This window comes from Phoenix dactylifera, chromosome 2, assembly GCF_051530095.1.
Source record: "Phoenix dactylifera cultivar Ajwa chromosome 2, Ajwa_hap1_PhDact_Kaust_v1.1, whole genome shotgun sequence".
In the NCBI taxonomy this organism is placed as follows: Eukaryota; Viridiplantae; Streptophyta; class Magnoliopsida; order Arecales; family Arecaceae; genus Phoenix; species Phoenix dactylifera.
In genome coordinates, this window is record NC_143191.1 from 19,900,829 (window position 1) to 19,920,796 (window position 19,968).

At 38.3% G+C, this 19,968-nt stretch overlaps 1 protein-coding gene across 28 annotated transcripts in view; it reads right to left on the reverse strand.

Annotated features, from left to right (window-relative positions):
- Positions 1 to 19,341, reverse strand: part of LOC103695484 (putative peptide/nitrate transporter At3g43790) — a 66,092-nt gene extending 46,751 nt beyond the window's left edge. For 5 of the 28 annotated variants that reach the window (XR_005509712.3, XM_088715533.2, XM_088715546.2 and 2 more), the window contains exons 1-14: positions 18,875 to 19,044; positions 18,471 to 18,744; positions 15,205 to 15,245; positions 14,095 to 14,155; positions 13,853 to 13,955; positions 13,628 to 13,730; positions 13,464 to 13,517; positions 13,319 to 13,381; positions 6,475 to 6,524; positions 6,319 to 6,394; positions 3,172 to 3,384; positions 2,772 to 2,859; positions 1,859 to 1,944; positions 1,662 to 1,769 (exon numbers count right to left, since the gene is read on the reverse strand). Coding sequence is in view for 25 of the 28 variants with exons in the window: in XM_088715533.2 (XP_088571659.2) it covers positions 1,662 to 1,769; positions 1,859 to 1,944; positions 2,772 to 2,859; positions 3,172 to 3,384; positions 6,319 to 6,394; positions 6,475 to 6,524; positions 13,319 to 13,381; positions 13,464 to 13,517; positions 13,628 to 13,730; positions 13,853 to 13,955; positions 14,095 to 14,155; positions 15,205 to 15,245; positions 18,471 to 18,612 (1,188 nt within the window). In the remaining 3 variants the exon portion in view is untranslated. Of the gene's footprint in view, positions 1 to 1,661; positions 1,770 to 1,858; positions 1,945 to 2,771; positions 2,860 to 3,171; positions 3,385 to 6,318; positions 6,395 to 6,474; positions 6,525 to 13,318; positions 13,382 to 13,463; positions 13,518 to 13,627; positions 13,731 to 13,852; positions 13,956 to 14,094; positions 14,156 to 15,204; positions 15,246 to 18,470; positions 18,758 to 18,874 lie in introns of those variants that run through there. The other 23 variants (XM_088715538.2, XM_088715544.2, XM_088715541.2 and 20 more) reach the window with 20 other exon arrangements.
- Positions 19,342 to 19,968: the final 627 nt, after the last annotated feature.

Below are 19,968 nucleotides of genomic sequence, written 5' to 3' on the forward strand. Positions count from 1 at the left end.
TTTCCAATATCTGCTTTCCACAGAGGATGAATTGGCAAATGAAGTGGAAAAATCCCTAAATATGTAAAAGTGACACTGACTATGTCATTATGGACATGGTCAGCCTTTAACATAAGCCTCTAAATAGTTTTATCTGAGCCCATTCTAGGAAATGTTCAAAAATGTCCCCATTTGGGATCGATTTTCTTTTAGCACGAAAAAGAGACAAAAAGATGTCATACTATTTCTATTTCTATTTCTGAAATCTATTTGCACTATTTCTTAAACAAGAAAACTTCTCTTTGCCCTTTTAGGAAAAAGGAACTCAAGTTTTACAAGAAAAACCTCCCCATCTCCTTGATACCCTTTCCACAAGTACTGTCACCACCAAAACCCATAGTCACCACCAAGGTTCGCCGGACCGACCATACCGACGTACCGGTGGGCACCGGTACCGAACCAAAGATGCGCGCGCAGACGTGACCGCACGTGGACGTCAAAAAAAATGAAGCGAAAAAAAGAAAAAACAACGCGTCCGCACGTTAAATGGCCCACGCGGGATGCCAACTTGCGTAGGCGCGCTGCCCCGCGCGGGGAACCGCGCGCAGGCGCGGCTCCCTGCTGGGAAACCAGCCACGGGTGCCATTCCCAGTGTGGTGAATCGCACGTGGGCACGCGATTCTCCACTCGCGCGATTCCCAAAAAAAAAACTACGCGGGTGCGCGCAGACACGTAAATGCCAGAGTGGCATTAACTCTGTGGCATTAAATGGGCAGCCCGCATGGGCGCGCTGCCCCACGCGCAGGTGCCGCGCATGGGGAAAATGCGCTTGGGCCGGTGTGAACCGGCCTAGTTCGCATCGGGACAAGTACGAAACCAATCGGTTCCGTACATGTTCCGATTTTATATGTTGTACCATACCGGTGCCTGTCGGCACCGCTTCAGTTCCTAATACCATGGTCACCACCATCGCCTCCACCACCGTCACTGTCACTGCTGACTCTGCCGACACCACCAGCACCACGGTCACAAACACGACGTGCCACAGCTGGCTATGCCACCAGCACTATCATCACCACCAAAGGTTGGAAGATGGAGCTGTTTTTGTTTTTCGTTTTCTGTTTTACAAAAAAAAAAAATAGTTTACTATGCCAAAGATGTTTTCATTTTTCAAAATTTAGGAAAAAAAACTTAGAAACAAAAACTTTGCTTTTATTTTTAAAAATAAGAAAAGTAACTGTGATGCCAAGGACAACCTAAATCTTTGTTTGCAGAAATATTAATGACAATACACATTTCTGCCTACTCTTTCTTATCAGCCCCTTAATGACTTCATCCACAGACAAGTCTAAGTTTATGCAGAAACATTTCATCATTCGTACAATGCCTTCACTTTCATACTGATATTTACATATTAGAGGAGAATATAGTCAATGCACGGAATCATGATCATACAAGACAAATATTGTTGAACCATATATATGTAAATGTCTACACTTTATATCAAAGAACATAATCCACTTGGGTCAGCAATAGCTTGCACTCCGTATAGCAAAAACTGGCAAACTTAACCGAGCATATATCGGCATTTAAGTTATGTTGCAAGTGTCATGATTGATCATAATATTCAGCTTTCCTCCTTATGCCAAGAGGAAAAGATATTGCATTGAATTTGTACTTACAGAAAAAACATTTTTCAGCAAGGACGCACAATTCACAATCAAGGAACGTGTAAATCCAGATAGCTTAGCCATAAATGGATAGCTGGCAAGCAATGGTATAGATAAAACCTGCATACCAAAGCATGTAATATTATCAAAAGAATTTAAACATCGCATATGAAATTGAAGTATCAAAATAAATGACAGTAAATGCATACCGCTGCCACACGAGTTGAAGTGATATGTCCTAAACATTTCACAAAACGTGGATAAAGTAGCAGTTGATAAACAAGCAGACTAAAACCTAATGACAAGTAATAGATCAGAAATTGAATGTTCAATATGATCAAATTTGAGAAAATGTGAAAAGACATGAGATAGTATGATATAACTATAGGCAACCTAGAAAGTTTGCAACATGCCCTCTAATTCAATCATAACAAGTGACAGACAGGCATAAGCCCCTGTTACTGATTGGATCAGTAACTTGCTGAAAAACTGCTTTACTTTTTAAATGGTAAAAAAGCATAAGGAAATGTTTGTCAAAAAAGCATTAGGAAACAATTGTAAAGACTAGCTCTGATCTAGGGATTAGCCTCACCAGTTAGTTTTCTCTGCATCAAATACTATGTTGGTTAGCAAGGGAAGGCTCCTCATTTGACCTTGCTAAGAAAGAAGCCAGACAGAGATTTCCACTAGTCCAGCTGCCTATTCGCTATTACTTAGGCCAGCTGACATTGCATGTTTGCTTCTACATCTATTTTTTTTTAGAAGAATATAAATTGACCTAAACCAACTTACTGTACTGCAATTAAGTAACTCCAGAAACTGGTTACTATAAGAGACCCTTAAATGCATATAAAGCAAGTGGCATGCAAACAAATTATACAAGCAACTGCCAACATAAAAATTGCTTTCAATTGCCCATGTTTTATGAGGCTATATATTAATATTCAATTCCTTAGGGAAAACCCTTTGGGCACTGCTAACTCACACAAGAAGATCTCCAGAACCACATGTGAGGTGTGGATGGCAGGAGGAACTTTTCATGTGACTGAACAGGCAACCCTAACACTACTCATTTTTTGATCATTCTGAATCACTTCTTTTATCAGGTACCTGCATATTTACCTGTGATTGCAAGCACCTCACCAACATCTTGAGATGAAAAGCTCAATCCTCCATACCTTTTACTGCTCACAGCCCATAGGGAGAATATCTGAAAACAGAATTGGTGCTAAACAAAACTCTAGAGATAAAAATGAGGAAGTAAATTAAATAAGCAAATTAACCTATTCTAAGAGGAAACAAAGGCAAGCCAGCATCACCAAGCAAATTATTAGCAGATTGAAACCCCGAAGGAAAATTCTAGCGGTTACTCATGAGCAAGTATAACTCTATTATGTATAGTTTTGTAGTATTAACATAAGCATGCCAGGTAAGTTGTGGCATGAAGGCATGTGGCAAGAAGATAAGACGGTGACATCATAGCGAAGATCTAAAATATAAGAAGGCACATAAAAGCTACTACCTCTGAATAGGCCATGTCTTGAAGAGAGAAAACACAATAAACAATGATTGATGATATCAGCGGCCAATTTTTTAGTAAGTTCTTATTAGAAGCCAATTCTATTCCTTCAGTTTCTTCACTGTTTCTTTTCAGATCAGAGCCAATTAAGGAAGCTTCAAGAGATTCAACTGTACCATCTCCCAAACTATTTCCCTTGTGCATATGCAGAGTTTCCTACAAAATCAATTAAGATTTAGAAGATAAATATTGGTTAAAATGAAGCCATCCGCTTTTGCAGTCAATTTTGAACCAGTTATTTATGACCTGCAATTAAAATTACTCAAGGAAGAAAAAGTGTTGGATAATCTTAGAATGTAAATGAGAAAATGACTACTGAAACAAGAGATAATTGAATCTTGAAGATTTGAAATTCCTGGGTACTATTCAAAACAGAATTGCAAAGTGAACCAAACTTATGCATGCAAGAAAATAGCCACATAAATCAAACATGAAGAAAGTTCCCATTACTCTCCAACATATGGTCTGCCGAACCAGACCGAACTACACGGTTCATGCCGTACCGAGCCGAACCGGCCCAAGACCAATCGATTTGGCGATGCAATTTGGAACCAGCCCCGAACCGCTCAAAACCATTCCAAGCAGAACAGACAAAAATATTTAGGAAGGGCACTGACAGCTTTGGTGTCTCAGCAGCTATCATAAGTAAGAAAAGTATGAATACAGTTATGTTATATATCAACGATAACTATTACCTGACGTTAGATGGTTACTAATATGATACTAGTATAAATTCGGGTACGTAGGACATCCTCCCAAAGATATGATCGAGAGTTGCTTAGATGAAGCCACCACGCTATCCAGTCAACTCAGTCAGGAGGGTGACATCCATCCCCCAATATAACCAGGTAGAGAAAGGCACAAAGAAAAAGCGAGCAGCTGCTCAGTGCAGCAAAAAAGAAAAAGAAAAGGCATGCTCCATATGATAGGGACCACGATGTACGATCTGGTAGATCCTGCGAGGAACAATTGCATATAAAAGTTGGGCTTTTTGAGGTTATTCAGAAGGATACAATTCAGCTCTAGATGACCTCGCACGTGGAGTAAAATTCATAGATGTATCAAATTTCGAGTCGTATACTAAATCATTTTATCTGCAGCCACATGCAGCCTATGATATATATAAATACGGATATGGATATGGTCCAACGCATCGTCTTCCGGTGACTACTATCCTACGCAACTTAGAGCATCTTATGGATCAGATTTTAATGTTGGCATATTTGGATGGACCCCTCCACAGTCATATTATCAATCAGAAGACACTTCGCAAAGCCAGAGCTTCAGCCAGAGACCCTAGACTGGTTATAACCTAGAGCGGGTTCTTCATGGGATAAGCGTACAGGACTACAATGCTACTTGGTTAGGTGGGTTGATGTGCCTCCTGATTATGCTAATGATCCAAATATCTATGAGGGACATTGGCACTCGATAAGATTTTAGATATTGATATGTATGCAGCATTTTAAATATATATAATTGATTGTATTATTTTATTTTTTTATCTCACTAATTGATTTTAGGATATTTTATGTTGCTTCTTTTAGCATGCAATATCTCAATAATCATTTTATACCTTGCATCACTCTAAAATATCTAGAGGCATCATTTAGGATGTATCGGGATCATAGAAAAATCAAAAAATATCAAAAAATATCAAATTATAGTTAAAATCATTGAAAAATCAAAAAAAAAGATTACCAATAATTCAAACTTAAAAAAATATTGAAAAAAGAATTGGCATGCCGGTTCAGAAATGGCACGCCTCTGCATACTGTGTGTCAGTATGGTCTAGTTTCATGACTAGTATGGGTCCCGGTACCGGTTCGACAAACCTTGCTCCAACATAAAAATTCTATTCAAGTCCAAAATTGTTAAGCGCTCTAGAGGAAAAATGTAGGATTTTGGTAGATCTAAATGAGATAATTTAAGCAATCATAAAGATTTGGCAATAGTTGGAAGGTTATTTCCTAAAAGACAAGAAAAAGCATGCAGAAGTTGAAGTCAATTGCGTAGAGAATGTTCAGATTATCTTTCAATATAATGCTTTGATATGGTTAGCTTTTAGCTATATTTATGTGGATATTTAAGCATTTACAACTCCATAGAGTGCCAAAACTTCCTAGAATCTAGGATAAGGACATGACTAAGAATAGCATTCCGTTGAACATCAAAAATGGTGTGTCCTGCTTACTTCAACATGAATTATTGAAACATTGTATATGGAATTTTAGATTATCTTTTATACTATAGGAGAATCCAGTTGGAGTACTACCACAGAGTGCTGAAAAGAATGATACAAACCATTCGAACACTTTTAACTAAATTCAAATATTTTTATTCTCTCTCTTTGATATAATATCAACGCTTCCATATAACATAGCATTGACTAGTTAATCACAGAGCATATTTTGGGTCACAAAGTAGGGAAGCCAAACAAGCAACTTAAGCAAGGTTAACATGTCTACAAATAGTAAGATTAGGAATGGCCCTATGAGAATTAGTAGGTAGTCCCATGTTTGGTGTAACAACCCAGGACCTCATTCAAAAAAACTAGTTGGAAGGTATTTTTTTAGATTCTTTAGTCCTGTATAAGTACCCAAGATCTTCCCGCCAAATAATCGATGTGGGACTAAACACATGCCCACATGGATCCTTACATACTCCCTTCATTTAAGCCCTAACGTCCTCGTCAGGCTAAGGGTCCAAATCCATTTAAATCTAATCACGAGCACCACGATCGGCCCATGGTCAGCATTAATGAGTCTGTGCTGCAGTGTTCCTTAATCCACATGGGTTATAGGTTGGGTCCGCTCTGATACCATTTGTAACAACCCAGCACTTCATCCAAAAAGGCTAGCCGAAAGGTATTTTTTTAGATTCCTTAGTCCTGTACAAGTACTCAAGATCTCTCCGGTGAATAACCGATGTAGAACTAAACACGCTCGCACGGATCCTCACATAGGGCCCGAAAAAAAAAAATCTGACACATGATGCACATACGCCACCAGCATTGCACTTGAGATTATTCATATAAACTAGATTACATACTAAAATCCTTATATGCTAGCCATAAGAAAGAAAACTTACTGGAAGCCAAAAACAGGCTATAAATGCGCCAACTGCAAAGAGTGATATGCAAAGACATGGCAGAAAGTATGGAAATCTGCAATTAATTGCGGCAATGTTTTTTAGCCAAAGAATGAATAATTTGGGTAAGAAAATTGAATTATGGACATAATTTACCTCCCAAATAAAGAATCTTCAGAAAATATATTTGGATATTTCTCTGCAGGCTGGCATAATATGCATCCACAAACACTATATTAAGACGCCGCATCATATTTTTTTAAAAAAAAGTACAGCAGAAAATATGAAAAGAGTTTTTATATTACCAAAATTGATTTTCAGTGTTGATTACATTAGCTTATAATATAAACCCTTTTTTTTATTTAAAAGAAGAACATCTAAAATTGATAGCATGAACTCATAAGATGGCATATCATTTGCATGAAGCTACCAGAGAACATATTAGGATAAACGGAAAGATAAATATAGACAACAATAAGTTGGAGAAAAAGACGACAGAGCAAAAGGCATGTTCAGAAAGTTGTAATTCAAGTATTAGGTACACATCAAGTTTGTTCATGATAATCACAAGACAATACAACTTATACAATCAAAACTATGAGAAGCCTCTAAATCTTCTTGTCTACTATGAAGGCTAGTATCTTCATATTATAAACATACTGGAGCTGTACTGTCAAAAATAGTTTTGTTAACATGTGCTTCTTGCTAATGAAAGTATGACCTATAGACATCTCATTCCTCCAATTTTTTCGTATCATATGGAAATTGTTCCAGTGTAACTGATCCTATTTTATTCAGTCATTTCCTTGAATTATTTTGCATTTTGACCCCTGTTCGCCCTCCAGAGTCTTGTACATTTATAGAGAATAATGTTGAATGTATCTCAAGTCTTCTGTTATGGTTCTAATCAAGGTCCGCCGTACCGGTACCGGTCGGCGTACCGGTGGCCGGCCGGACCGGTACGGTACCGGTCCGGTCCGGTCCGTACCGGCCGGTACCGGTGGTTTCAAAAACCACAGCGCGCGGCGCTGTGGTTCTAAAAAAAAAAAAAAAAAAAATCGTGGCCGGTTCGCACCGGTACGAGGCCCAAACCGGCCGGTACGGGCTCCGAACCGGCCGGTACGGGCCCGAACCGGCCGGTACGCACCCGTACCGGCCGGTTCGGATAAAAAACCGGAAAATACCGGTTTTTTATCCGTTCCGGTACCGGCCGGTAAGGACCGGTACGGCATTCCATGGTTCTAATATTGGTTTCCCGGAGTTTGATTTTACTCCAACAGAGAAAAATCAGTAGCCTGTCATACATATTATCATTAACTCAAGGAAAACTTATATTCTTCTGAGGAAAGATGGATCTTACTTAACACAAGGAGAAGTTAAACCTGACCTCCCAAGCACTCCTGAAATCCTATAAAACAGAAAATGTGTGATATCATGATCCAATTTAAAGAAATATATTCATTTTTTTCCTTATTTTTGTCTGGTATTAATAATTTCATTTGGTACAACATTAGAAGTTTTCAGATTCCTTATGATACAATTACTTAATACATCGGAATGTCTATATGTATCATTCTGCTAGGAGGATAGAGTGCTGCATCATATTGTCAGTCAGGAATTTGCTGGGGCTCATTATATATGAGATTCTTATCAGACATTATCCATTTTGCTGCATGGTTAACTACCTTCTCCTTGATTACTATCCCCTCATCACGATGAAACCATTTCTCCATTCTTGACAATTTCTGGGCATTAGTTATTGTTCTCTTCTGTTGGTCAACATCAGCCATCGAGCTTCACATAAGCACTAACACTGACTGACCTGTGATCCTACAGATTGGTGATCTCTTATTTGCTGAAAATCTCGTCTCCCTGAAAGAAAGAAAAGGAATGTTTGATTTTTCATCAATATTGACATCAAGTATTGCATGAATCCAATACTTCTCAAAATGTTATTAGGCTTTGACCGACATGGGAATAATATTGTTCTGTCCCAAGGTACGCGGTATCGACTGTACCGACGTACCGGTGGGCACCGATACGGTACCGAACCAAACCGAGCCGAACCGATAGTGCACCGATGGGGCTAAAAATCAAAAAAAAATTGGAGCCGGTATGGACTGATCAGTTCGGGCCGGTACCGAGTCGGTTTGGGCCGGTACCGGTCGGTACGGGCCGGTACCGGTCGGTACGGGCCGGTACCGGTCGGTACGGGCCGGTACCGGTCGGTACCGAAATATGTAGCTGTACCGTACCGGTAGAGTCCGGTACCGGTATGTACCGGCCCGTACCGGCCCGTACCGACCGGTACGGCAAACCATGTTCTGTCCTATTCCCCCCTTTATGTGGTAGCAATATTTAGCCTCCTACTAATTTGTCTTTTCGAAGTGTATAAGCATAATAAAACAGATTGCTATTTTATTTGTTGCTTACGTCCTATTACTTTAGCTGTTCCTCATGTCTAATTCGTTAAGCAACTTATGGATATTTTTGCAAAATGCATTATTCCACATTTAGTATCTAGAATTCTCAACAATTAAATTCATCATCAATATATGGGATAATGACTTTTATGTTCTACATGCTTGTTTTCACATGTACTACGTACTATTATAGCCTCATATATGTAGACACCCTACTTTTGGCACTCTACCAAGAAAAAAGAAGTGTTCATATGTGTGATGGCTATTAATCTGGTGTCACTAACCCTCAAAGGCCAACTGCATCACCCATACGCATCCAACATGCATGCATAGCTCACATGCTTTGAACAAAATAAGTCCCTGATTTTTGGAAATTCTTCACATTTTTCTATGAGCCTAAACGAAATCAAAATTATACTTTTTGGAAAGGGCATTAAATCAAAAAACCAGCATATTCTACAACACTCAATTTGGATTAAATTCAAATTTAGTCAATGTTATACCTGTTGGAAAGGGCATCAACTCAGGAATGAAGCTTCTACTGAAAGTTATAACGATTTACTGAGCATTGCACAGAGCAAAATGCTTGGATGTAGAACCATGCCATCCCAAGGTCTGATTCTCCAGCTGCCAGCACAGCTGTCCCAACATTCTAATGGCAAAATCTTGCCATCCAAATATATTTTGCAAAGAAACATTATTTGCAAAGACACATTGTAACTAAGTTATCTTATCTGATCCCCACTTTGATTGACCTTTTTAAATGGATTTTGAGCTTATCTACCCACTGAGATCCCTACTATCAGTACCAAGGTCCGCCGTATCGGTACCGGTGGCGGCCCGGACCGGTACGAAATCGGGATCCATACCGGTGGCGTACCGGTGGCGTACCGGTCCCGAACCGGTTCCGTACTGGCCCCGTACCGGTTCTTCAACAATAAACTACCGGTACCAGATTTCACGCTGATCCGGTACCGGTCCCAGTCCGGACCGGTACGTATCAGCCCATACCGGCCGGTACGGACCGGTACGGCAGACCATGATCAGTACCCCTTTAGTCCGCCACTCTAGGCATTACATCCACATCCAAGAAATATCTAAGAGTGAGTAAGCAATGGAAAGGATCTGGTGATGGCTCCGATGCCTACAGAAGCTAAAAGGGAACTCCAGCAAGGTCCTCCCCCAAGTGTAGGCAATGGTGGCAATCATACGTTGAGGGGCTGCTTCATTCTTCTCCATGACTCCACCCTCTCTCTTCTTTTTCTCCTATAATGTTCTCACTTTTGAATTCATGCATGCGCTCTGGTTAATCTCTGCATAACACCTCTGCATAACACGGCAATCATTTTCTACATATTGTTTTTGTTTCGGACGTTTTAATAGGGAAAGAAATAGTGACTTCCATTTCCTTCCCTGCCAATCTTCCTAGTATGTGTCGCTTATGTTAGTATCAGTCTTTTTTATCCATTCACTGAATGATTTACTCCATTATGTAGACTAATCCCTCTCTTTCTTTTGCAGTCATCCCTGCGAAAACACCTAGGATTGGTGTACGTTGTCCCAGAAATTTTGGACCCACGTACTATCACATTTCTCTTGAAGCAAGTCAAGGCATCTCGACAGCCAACTGTCTGATGGTGATCATCGAGCTTTGCTGTAGTAGGATGCAATGGCGGAGCCCATTTTAATATTATACATAGCAGCAACCCCCCACCAAAGTCTAGAGAGTAGTGCAAACTTGGTCCGATAGTATGATCTTAACATCTTATCCATGAGAAGGAAAGATCTCTATATGTGAGATATTTTTCCAAATTATGGATCTGTTTGTGAGATACATACTCTACCTTTGATATCTAAAACTCTTTGTAGTTGATTCACCATCAGTTTATGGGATGATAAAAACATTTTGAGTTCCACATACTTGTCTCCATGTGTATTACCTATAATCATGGCCTTCAGGATCAGCCAAACCATCTCAAACTGCCCAATTCAGGACATACTAACTCGAACTTGGTGGAACCGAGCAAAACCACCCAGTTCCACTTGTTTGAAGCGGTTTGGCCTTCTTCTTTCTTCCCTTTGCCTTCTTTCATTCCTTACTTTGTTCCTTTTTATTCTCTCTTCTTTTCTTTATTTCCTTTTTCTTCTTCTTTCTTTCTTTTTCTTCCTTCCTTCTTTTTTCTTCTTCCTTCCTTCCTTTCTTTCTCTTTTCTTCTTCTTCCCTTCCTTTCTTCTTTCCTTTCCTTATTCTTTCCTTCCTTTCTTTCTTTTCTTTTCCTATTCTTTCCTTTTCTTTCTTTCCTTCTTCTTCTTTGCTACCTGAATTTGGTGTTAAGCAGTATACAAAACAATCAGCATATGAGGAAAACATAAATAAGAAAAGATACTGTATTTCTAAGTACCACTATTTATAGAAGAAGGAAAAAAACTGAAAAGATCATAGAGGGCCTACATGGCATGAATTACTAAAACCTAAAATATATAAAAATACGCCTAGCCCTTAATGTTTTTTCTCTATTTTCTAAAATTCATCAATAGATGCATGAGATGTTTTCCAAAGACGAAACTAGATATTAAATCCATATAAACACCAAATGAATCTCAAAATAAAATACTAAGATCATTATTATTCAAGATTACATAAATTAAATTAAAAAAATAAAGATGACAATATACCAAAAGGCATAATTTAAAATCTTGTAATTCTTCATCCAGGTCTTATCATTTAGATGAAATTAGCCTTACATATTAGGTTCACATCCTGGAACCAAGATCTTTTCTCATAAGATCCTCCTTCCTTCCATTCTTTCTTTTCTTTTTCTCTTCTTCCCCTCCTTTTTTCCTTTTAAACATCTATAAAACTTTAAATGATCCTCAAAAACAAAAAAAAGTTTAAAAAACAAAAAATTAGAAAATGTTGTACCAGTACTAAACCGGTGAGTGTCAATATGGTATTATTTGATAGTACCAGTAAGGTACCCAATACCTAGTACAACCTAGTACCGAAATTACAGACCTTAATGACCTTGCTTGGCCTTCAAGCAGTATCCACAAGAAGGAAAGAGCTTTGTATGTATACAACATTTTTTTGACGTACAATTACATGCTGCATTCCATCCAATTTAGCATACCATCAAGTAGTTCATGGGATCCTAGGCAATGGACGTAGCATATCATCCTGGTGACTGATAGGCAACATGATTAGCATGAAGTAACCAAACAAGTCTTCAATCCCACTACTCCATACGACAATACCAGTTTTCAAAGTTCAATATTAGACATTTTAGCATGTCTTGAGGCACAACATTAAACTCAAATAATTAAAAACACTTTCAAAACATATTGTAGTTCATAGATAAAAAATAACATAAGCGACAACAAGTCATTGTTATTTTAACTCAAGTTGTAGAAATTGTCAAGCTACTCAATCATCAATCTTGCTTGAGGGTGGAGCTTAGACCTAGAGTTTTGAATAAAAAACCATTTTTCCTTATGATCACAATTCTGATATATTTGAATCCCTTTTAAACTTCTAAGTGTAGTTCATCAAAAGAACAGAACACTTTAGTCACACACACAACAAAGAAGTATTTTGCTTAAAGGTGTTACAAGAAATAGAAACTGTGAAGGACCAGATGATATTGCTGTAGGGGGAAGAGCTATTTGAGTTGTCAAGAAATTATCAAATTTTTGCTGCTTTTGGGCTACCAGCAGATTCAGTTGCTAATCCCAAACTCAACACTCAAGAGTCAAGAGTATATATTATATTTTTGATCAAAGGCAAAGCATCTAGAAGAGCCATTTGATGTATATACAACTTAAGTACCTTTAACTCTGGGTTTATTATTAAGGCTTTCTTAGGTGAGTTTGCTAGGATTTGAGTACATAAAGTTGAGATATAATTACAAGCACACATACATATGTACATGTCCACAAACACAAATATGCCAACTATATATATGTTTACACTTTACATATACATAGTGTCTATAGTCTATAACGTATGCACATACATATCTATGAATGATAGTGTAGACAAGGATGCCTGGGCTCGTCGACATCTATATATTGTGCAGGCAATAGCCTAAGTGTCCAGGCAACAAACATTAGCAATAGTGCAAATCAGTTTCTCAAGTTTCAGCTGAAATATTTTTGACGTCCCTCAATCTACCCAAGGATGCCAATTAACTCGCTTTCTAATTGCTAAAACCAGGAAAGAGGAGCAACACTTGCTTTCCTGTATTCGTTTGCATGTTTGGCATGAATGTTGTAAAAATTTCACAAAATTATACTGGATTCTCTATATATAATACATGTAAAAACAATTCATAACTTAGTTTCCTCTCAATTCTAATGTTTATATATAATTTCAAATCATGGAACAATAATATCAATTCAAATTATTTCACCGAGTTGTTAAATCCCTTTAGTTTAGGATTACTCTTAACAGTATTTAACCTTCATACCCCTTTCGTCACCCAAGCGACATCAAACATAATGATGCAAACTGCAATTATACATATCCAACAACGTGCTTGTACAAGTTATCCATGGAAAAGATTAAAATGTATCATTACCTGTGCAAGGAAACCTCCAATTGCTGGACCAACAATCAAACCTATGCCCCGTGACGTACTAACCTAAAATTCAATTACATTTCGGAAAGTAAGTGAAACGGAACCCGAATAAAAAAGCCTAAGGAGAAAATGTATAAGAGCATACAAGTGATAATCCCAAAGCTTGATGTTCTTTTCGGCAGACTTCTGAAGCATAAGCCTTCAAGTGCACAAGCTTAGAATGAGATAAACAACTATACAAAACAAAACCAACATCTTCAACAATTTGAATTAACCTACTTGACCATCCATATGCATTTTAAAGAGTACCTTTACTGGGCCAAGTAATCCGCATAAAAATCCAAGAAGTGATCTTGTGGTAATCGCCATCACATAGCTAGTACTGAGCCCAAAAAGTGTATTAAACACAATTCTGACACAGTCAATGTAACAAGGTCAACATCAGGAAATGGAAAAGCCATATACATCAAACAAAGAACAGACCAAACTTCAACAAATTAAAATTGTTTAGCGAACAGGACAAAAAATGCTTACACCGAAACAATACTAATCACTATAACTGGTTTTCTCCCATATCGGTCAGCAACCATTCCCCAAAATACAGATGTCAAAGCTCTCCCAAACATAAATGCAGATCCTTCAAATAAATAAAAAAAAGAAGATCTTTTTTTAGAATAAAATCAAGGGGGACATAGGGACTCTTCTTTGATCATTTAAGAGAAACATATTGCATATGCAACATAAAGTGTAACAAATGCAGCATGTAAAAAACTCACCCACAAAGCCTGCATAAAATCCAATATCTTCTTCTCTTTTGGCAATATGCAAGTCTCTTATCTGCGCCAGTTGTCATTAAACATCCAGCATTTAATGAGTTATGGTATCTAAAAAAGAATTTTCTAGGACTAATTCATCTTCCATTCAATGTACAGGCCACCACTGCCATGATCCCACCAAACTAATACCGGCTTGCTTCCATATATTCCATAGCTATCAGCCAATATACAGTTATTACAATCACCACTCACATCACCAGTCAAGCACCACACAATTGTTCCCATTTATCCCACTACTCCACTATGACAATTAACACCATCTTGCAATCCCACCCATCAGCCCATCTTTCCGTGTCATTATGGTGGTCATTGAAATGTGAATGGGAAAATGGTAGCACCAACAATTGGTTAATTTTTGTGGCACCAAGGTGATGATGGTGAAAGTTACCATGTGGTAAACAAGGAGAGATAGGAACTAAGGATATCATGGTGCCAATCGTAATGGCAATCACCTTTGAGGGTGGAAAGGTTGTGCTGAAGTTGTTGAGGGAGAATATGATGTCTAGTTCTTTTCTTTTGAGGGGATAGCTATACTTGGGAAGAATAATTGGCAAAGTATATGTGTGCTTTCTTGTTTTTCTTGTTAAAGAAACTAGGAGGAAAATTGCCTTGCTTAATATATCATACTTTTTAGATGAAATGAATGGTCCTTCCATGAAGAGGCTATGCAAATTAATTGATTAACTACCATAGTGACAAATAAATATGCCGAGAAAAAGAATCATTATAATAAACCAGGCATTCAGTTAATGCTCTTGCCACAAAGCTTCACCTTCGAGATTTCGTGGTAGGTCCTTAGTTTTCTTAGCCAAGAATGAGAAATGTAATCCCAAACAATTGCAAAATTTGAGAAGAGAAAGATTGCTAAATTTTATAGATTATTATCCGATCCTTGTTGATTAAGGTCAAGGTGCATATCAAATTTTTGCTTTCTTCCCTCTAAAGATCAGGAAATCTTGACTATATCAGTTTAGTATTTTAAGATTATATGAAACACATTAGCATGGCTAATAAAAGAAAAATAAAAAATTTGGATGGTGGTATACATACCATGAAATAAAGGAAGGGAAACAATGATGATATTGGTAGGGCTGAAAGAGGCAATCACAAAATTAAAATACGACGAGTTAAGGGATATGTTGAGAGAAAAATAAATATGAGAAAACTGTTGAAAACAAAATTTAATGTGGATAAACTAATCAAGAAGAGATGCATGCAAGCAAGCAAAAGAAAGTACAAAAAAATTGAATGATCTGCAACAGATATTTCCATTACAAGGTGCACGAATGTACACAGGTTAACAGGCGACCCTTGTACTGCTCATGTTATAAGTAAAATATTTTCCTGTCTTAACTTAAGCATGTATTTATACATATACAGGTACAAGTGTGTGTACGTGTGCGCATATATGTGTGCATGTGTGTGCATGTTTCTTAAATTAGTGCTTGCCTGCCAAATGCTAACTGCAGGCATGTCAACCTATCAAAAGTGTACCACCAACTTTCATCACTCTTCTCATTTTTGGACATGCATGCATGATTCATCATTCTTCTTCCATATTTTGAGTTAACTATGCACATGTCTGTTTCAGCTATATCTGCCTTTTAACATATAAAAACAACTAACATATTACAGTTGATCTTTTGTAAATTCATGTTTATATTGGTAATATACCTTCACAATCATGCTCAGTTATCTTCCTTCCCATATCAATTGACTTGTCTTCATTAACCTAAACTTTCTTAACTAAGATGGAATCTTCTTATTTAAGTTTTCTTCTTGATCCTTTTTCTCTGCCCCTATCATAGACAATTCAATTTATAATATCAATGGGACTTTCATCTTTGAGATTTTCTTTAGGCAACTAGATGTTGACGTGTCTGTTGAAAGGCCATTCATAGTCCATATTATATTCTCAGTTTAGGTTTGTTTGTTCCGGCTTTCAAGTTCTCTAGAATCTAATTAACATATTTATGATCACCATTTATAAAGAGGTTTACATATTAGTATTTCTTGAATAGCAAACTCCTTAAGGTTGTTAATTTTTCAATTTGTAGTTATCCAATCGCATTAGAAGCCACAGAAATATCACAATTGTACCGGTCTTCCTGAATGGCAAATGGTTACAACTAATTTTACTTCTCACTTGCACACTAAGGCTTGGGATCTTATTCCTTTATTGGTGATCAATATCCTTATCTCATTCATGTGCATCTACAAAAGCAAGGATACCTCAAAGTATCAGTCAAATGTAATGAGACTTGATTGATATCCTTGTCTTTTTCCAAGAGCCTGTAAGAGATATGCTGCTCTAGTTGCAAGGACTACCATCAATCGACCGTGCGGTAGTTATTGCTCTTGTTCACAAACTGCCATTTTATGAGTTTTATGCGAAATCACTTCATTAGATCTTTTGGAAAATTAGGAGGACATCAGTAATCAGGATAATTTTCAATTTTGGTTTATTATTCTTACTTGTTTTGATCACATAAGGTACATCAGGAATCAGGATAATTTTCACTTTTGGTTTTCTACTCTTACTTGGTTTGATCACATACAATACATGCAGTTCAACAAATCAAGAGTAGCTCAAATGGATCAATAGAGTATAAATGCAACTTGATTGAAGCTATTGCCTTCTTCCTAGAGAACCTATGTCAAGGTTTTAAATTTCGTGGGACAAAGCTATCCCAGTTTTTCCATGGAACGGAATGCACCTATTGACTTAAAAGGTTTGATTTTGATGATACAAAATGTTTGAGTAAAAAGTTTACTAATTACCTATTTGGAGTGTCCTAGAATGCTCATAGAAAACCAAAAACATATCAATCCAAAACTCTTAATGTAGAAGAATGAAACTCAAGTTTATGAAGCTCTAAATTAAGAGGAGTCGACCCCAGAAACACTACTAGCTGACTCATCAATGTCGACAAGCAAAAATAGAAAACTTCAATTTCGGGCAGTTTTAAGAGTCGACCTCAGAAAAACACAAGTCAACCCCAGCATATCAACAAAGACTGCCATGCATTCACGAGTCGGCCCTTAGATCAATCAAGTCGACCTCAAAACAGACTCAGAAGAAAGACAAAAATCAGTCAAACTCAGCATGTTAGCGAGTCGACCCTTAAAGATCACGAGCCGACTCCTGTTAAATACAAGTCGACCCCAGAAGCTAACAAGTCGACCCCAAAATGGCCACAGACAGAAGACAGAAAGAAGCCAAAATCAATATATTAGCGAGTTAACCCTAGAGGACAACGAGTCGATCCCTAGTCATAGATGAGTTGACCCCAAAGAGTAGAAGAGTCAAACCCACAATGGCCACAGGTGAAAGATAGAGCACAACAGAAACAAGAGCTATCTCGAGTCGAATCCTGAAAATCACAAGTCGACCTCTGAAGAAGTCGAGTCGACCCGTCTGCATCTGACAACATTAACAGCTAGCTTTTCTATAAAATCAAAATGGTTGTTTCACCTCCCAACAGCTCTTTCGGCCTGTCTAACAGCTATAAACGTCTTCCAACCACTTTTTGAAGTTATAAATGTATAAGAATACCTAAGGAAGACAATGAGTGAAAAAGAAGTGATAAGGAGAAGAAAAGAGTTGATAATAGAAAAGAAAAGAAAGAGAGAGAAAAACAAGAAATATGCAAGTGCTTTAAGTGCGAGCTTAAAGATCATATCTTCCACTATCAAAGAGAGTTGGTGCAGAGCATTCAAGTCCATTCAGGCCAAGCAACTGCTTCCAAGTTCTCCATCAATTCGCTGTCAAATTTCTATTAGGGATCTTTAGTTTATTTTTATTTACAAATTCTTATACTCCGTTGTAACAAATTTTAAGGGTTGAAACTTAGAAAAAAGATCCATCCAAATCTTAAATTGGACTGTATCAAGCCAAGAAAGGCATCTACTTATCTGGTTTCAAAGGGTAATGGCTTCAAATTCCAAAAAGCCCAAATGATAAAAAGTTTCATTGATATCCCACTTTCCGCCTTCTCTGTTCAAACTTCAAATAATGGATCAATTCTAGGTTACCCACCCCTTTGATGAACTTATATCAGCTCATTACTCATTGCACATGAATTCTCAATCGTATAACATGTAAACAAAATGTAGAAATATTATTCAAAAATAAGAAGGAAAACACCTTCATGATCATATCACAAGCTAAATACGCAAAGAGGGTCCTTCAAAGTTTTAGCAAATGTTCTGGCGCCATGCTTGTAAAAGAACAACTAATATACAGGCCATATGACAAATGAAAGAGCTTAAAGATGTTAGAAGAGAAGAAACTAGATTCCAGAAAATTCTTTTACCAGAGCACAGTGTGACGACCCATATATAAAAGAATTCTTTATAAGGTATTCCCAGATGGACCTCATTCCTCCGGTCCTGCTTGCAACCCGGGCAGTTCTCATAGTACACCTTCTTCAACAATGGGTTCGTGTTCGCCGCCATAGCTATCAGGAATCCGAGAAAATAAATAAATAAATAAAGCGTCTCTGGCTCTGCTCAACCAAACAAGCCTCTTTCCAGCCCCAGAGGAATCAGGAGATCAAAAGGTCCGCTGGATTAAAGAAGAATCCACTACTATCAAGAAGTCAAAAAGTATAGCATCAGATTCCGGTTCTTTTATCTTCTCACTCTTCTATTCCAAATTATTGTTTAATGGAAAAGGGAAAAAGAAAGGCTAACTCTCGCCTATTTAGACTTTACATACCGATATGCATCAGCTCATGCGTCACGATGGTTGAGGAAAGTGGTCCAGGCCTCCCGATCGATGAGAATAACAGACGGTCAAAAAGCCACAAATAGCCCTCCTTGTTCCTCTCCATAAACAGCGGCGAAAAAATATGGAGGAGAATCCAAATCGAAGAAGTAGAGAACAGCGAAATCAAAAAGGGGGAGAGGAGCAAACATAACGGGGAGGTGATCGTATCCCAAGCAGGCATGAACGCCCGGGCTTCAAACGTGTCCGCTTTTCTCGACACTGTTCATCTCTATTCATAGAGACATCGAACCAGATCCGACAAAGTAGTGTCCCTGTTTCTGGGCACTTTTCATATCTATTCATAGGTGCATCGAACCAGATCCGACAAAGTATGCCGCAGAGCCGGAGACTACGGGAGTTGGATGCCGTGCCGTTGATTTATTTGACTGTCTTCGGTTCGGCTATAACTCCGTTACGAGAAAATCCTGCGGTCTGGTTATGGCCGCTATTTCTGGCTGACCAAGAGAAATTGGTGCATCGTGAGAGGGGCTTGGAGTGAAAAGGTGGGGCGGCGCTAGTGGGGCGAGAGATGGCGCATGGGAGCGGGGTGGAGGCGGTGGCGACGACCGATCATGGCAACAGGATGGAGGAGGACCGGCGGGCGACGGCAGATGGCAGCAAGGCGACGGTGGATGGGCGAGAGAAGGGGACGGAGACAGTGAAGGCAGATGGAGAGGGTGGTCGAACAACAGCAATGGTGAAGCCCCTGTGGTCGGAGTGTTGGGAACTCTAGGGCTCGTTTGGTTCGCGGGAAGCATTTTCCTTCCTAGGAATATGATTCCTGGGAAACAAATTCCTAGGAAAAGGATGCCTAAGAAAGTACTTTTGGCATGTTTGGTTGACCATGGGAAAGTGACAAATTTCCAAGGTGCTTATGTTTGGTTGGCCATCCACTTTCCTAGGAAAGTTATATATAATTTCTATTATGCCCTTAATAAAAATTAGGTTTTTAATGCCTCTTTAATGCTTCTTTAATGCTGAAGGGACTTTTTGGGAAAAAGTAAAAATGGAGTGATTCCCGCCTCATGGGAAAGTAACTTTCC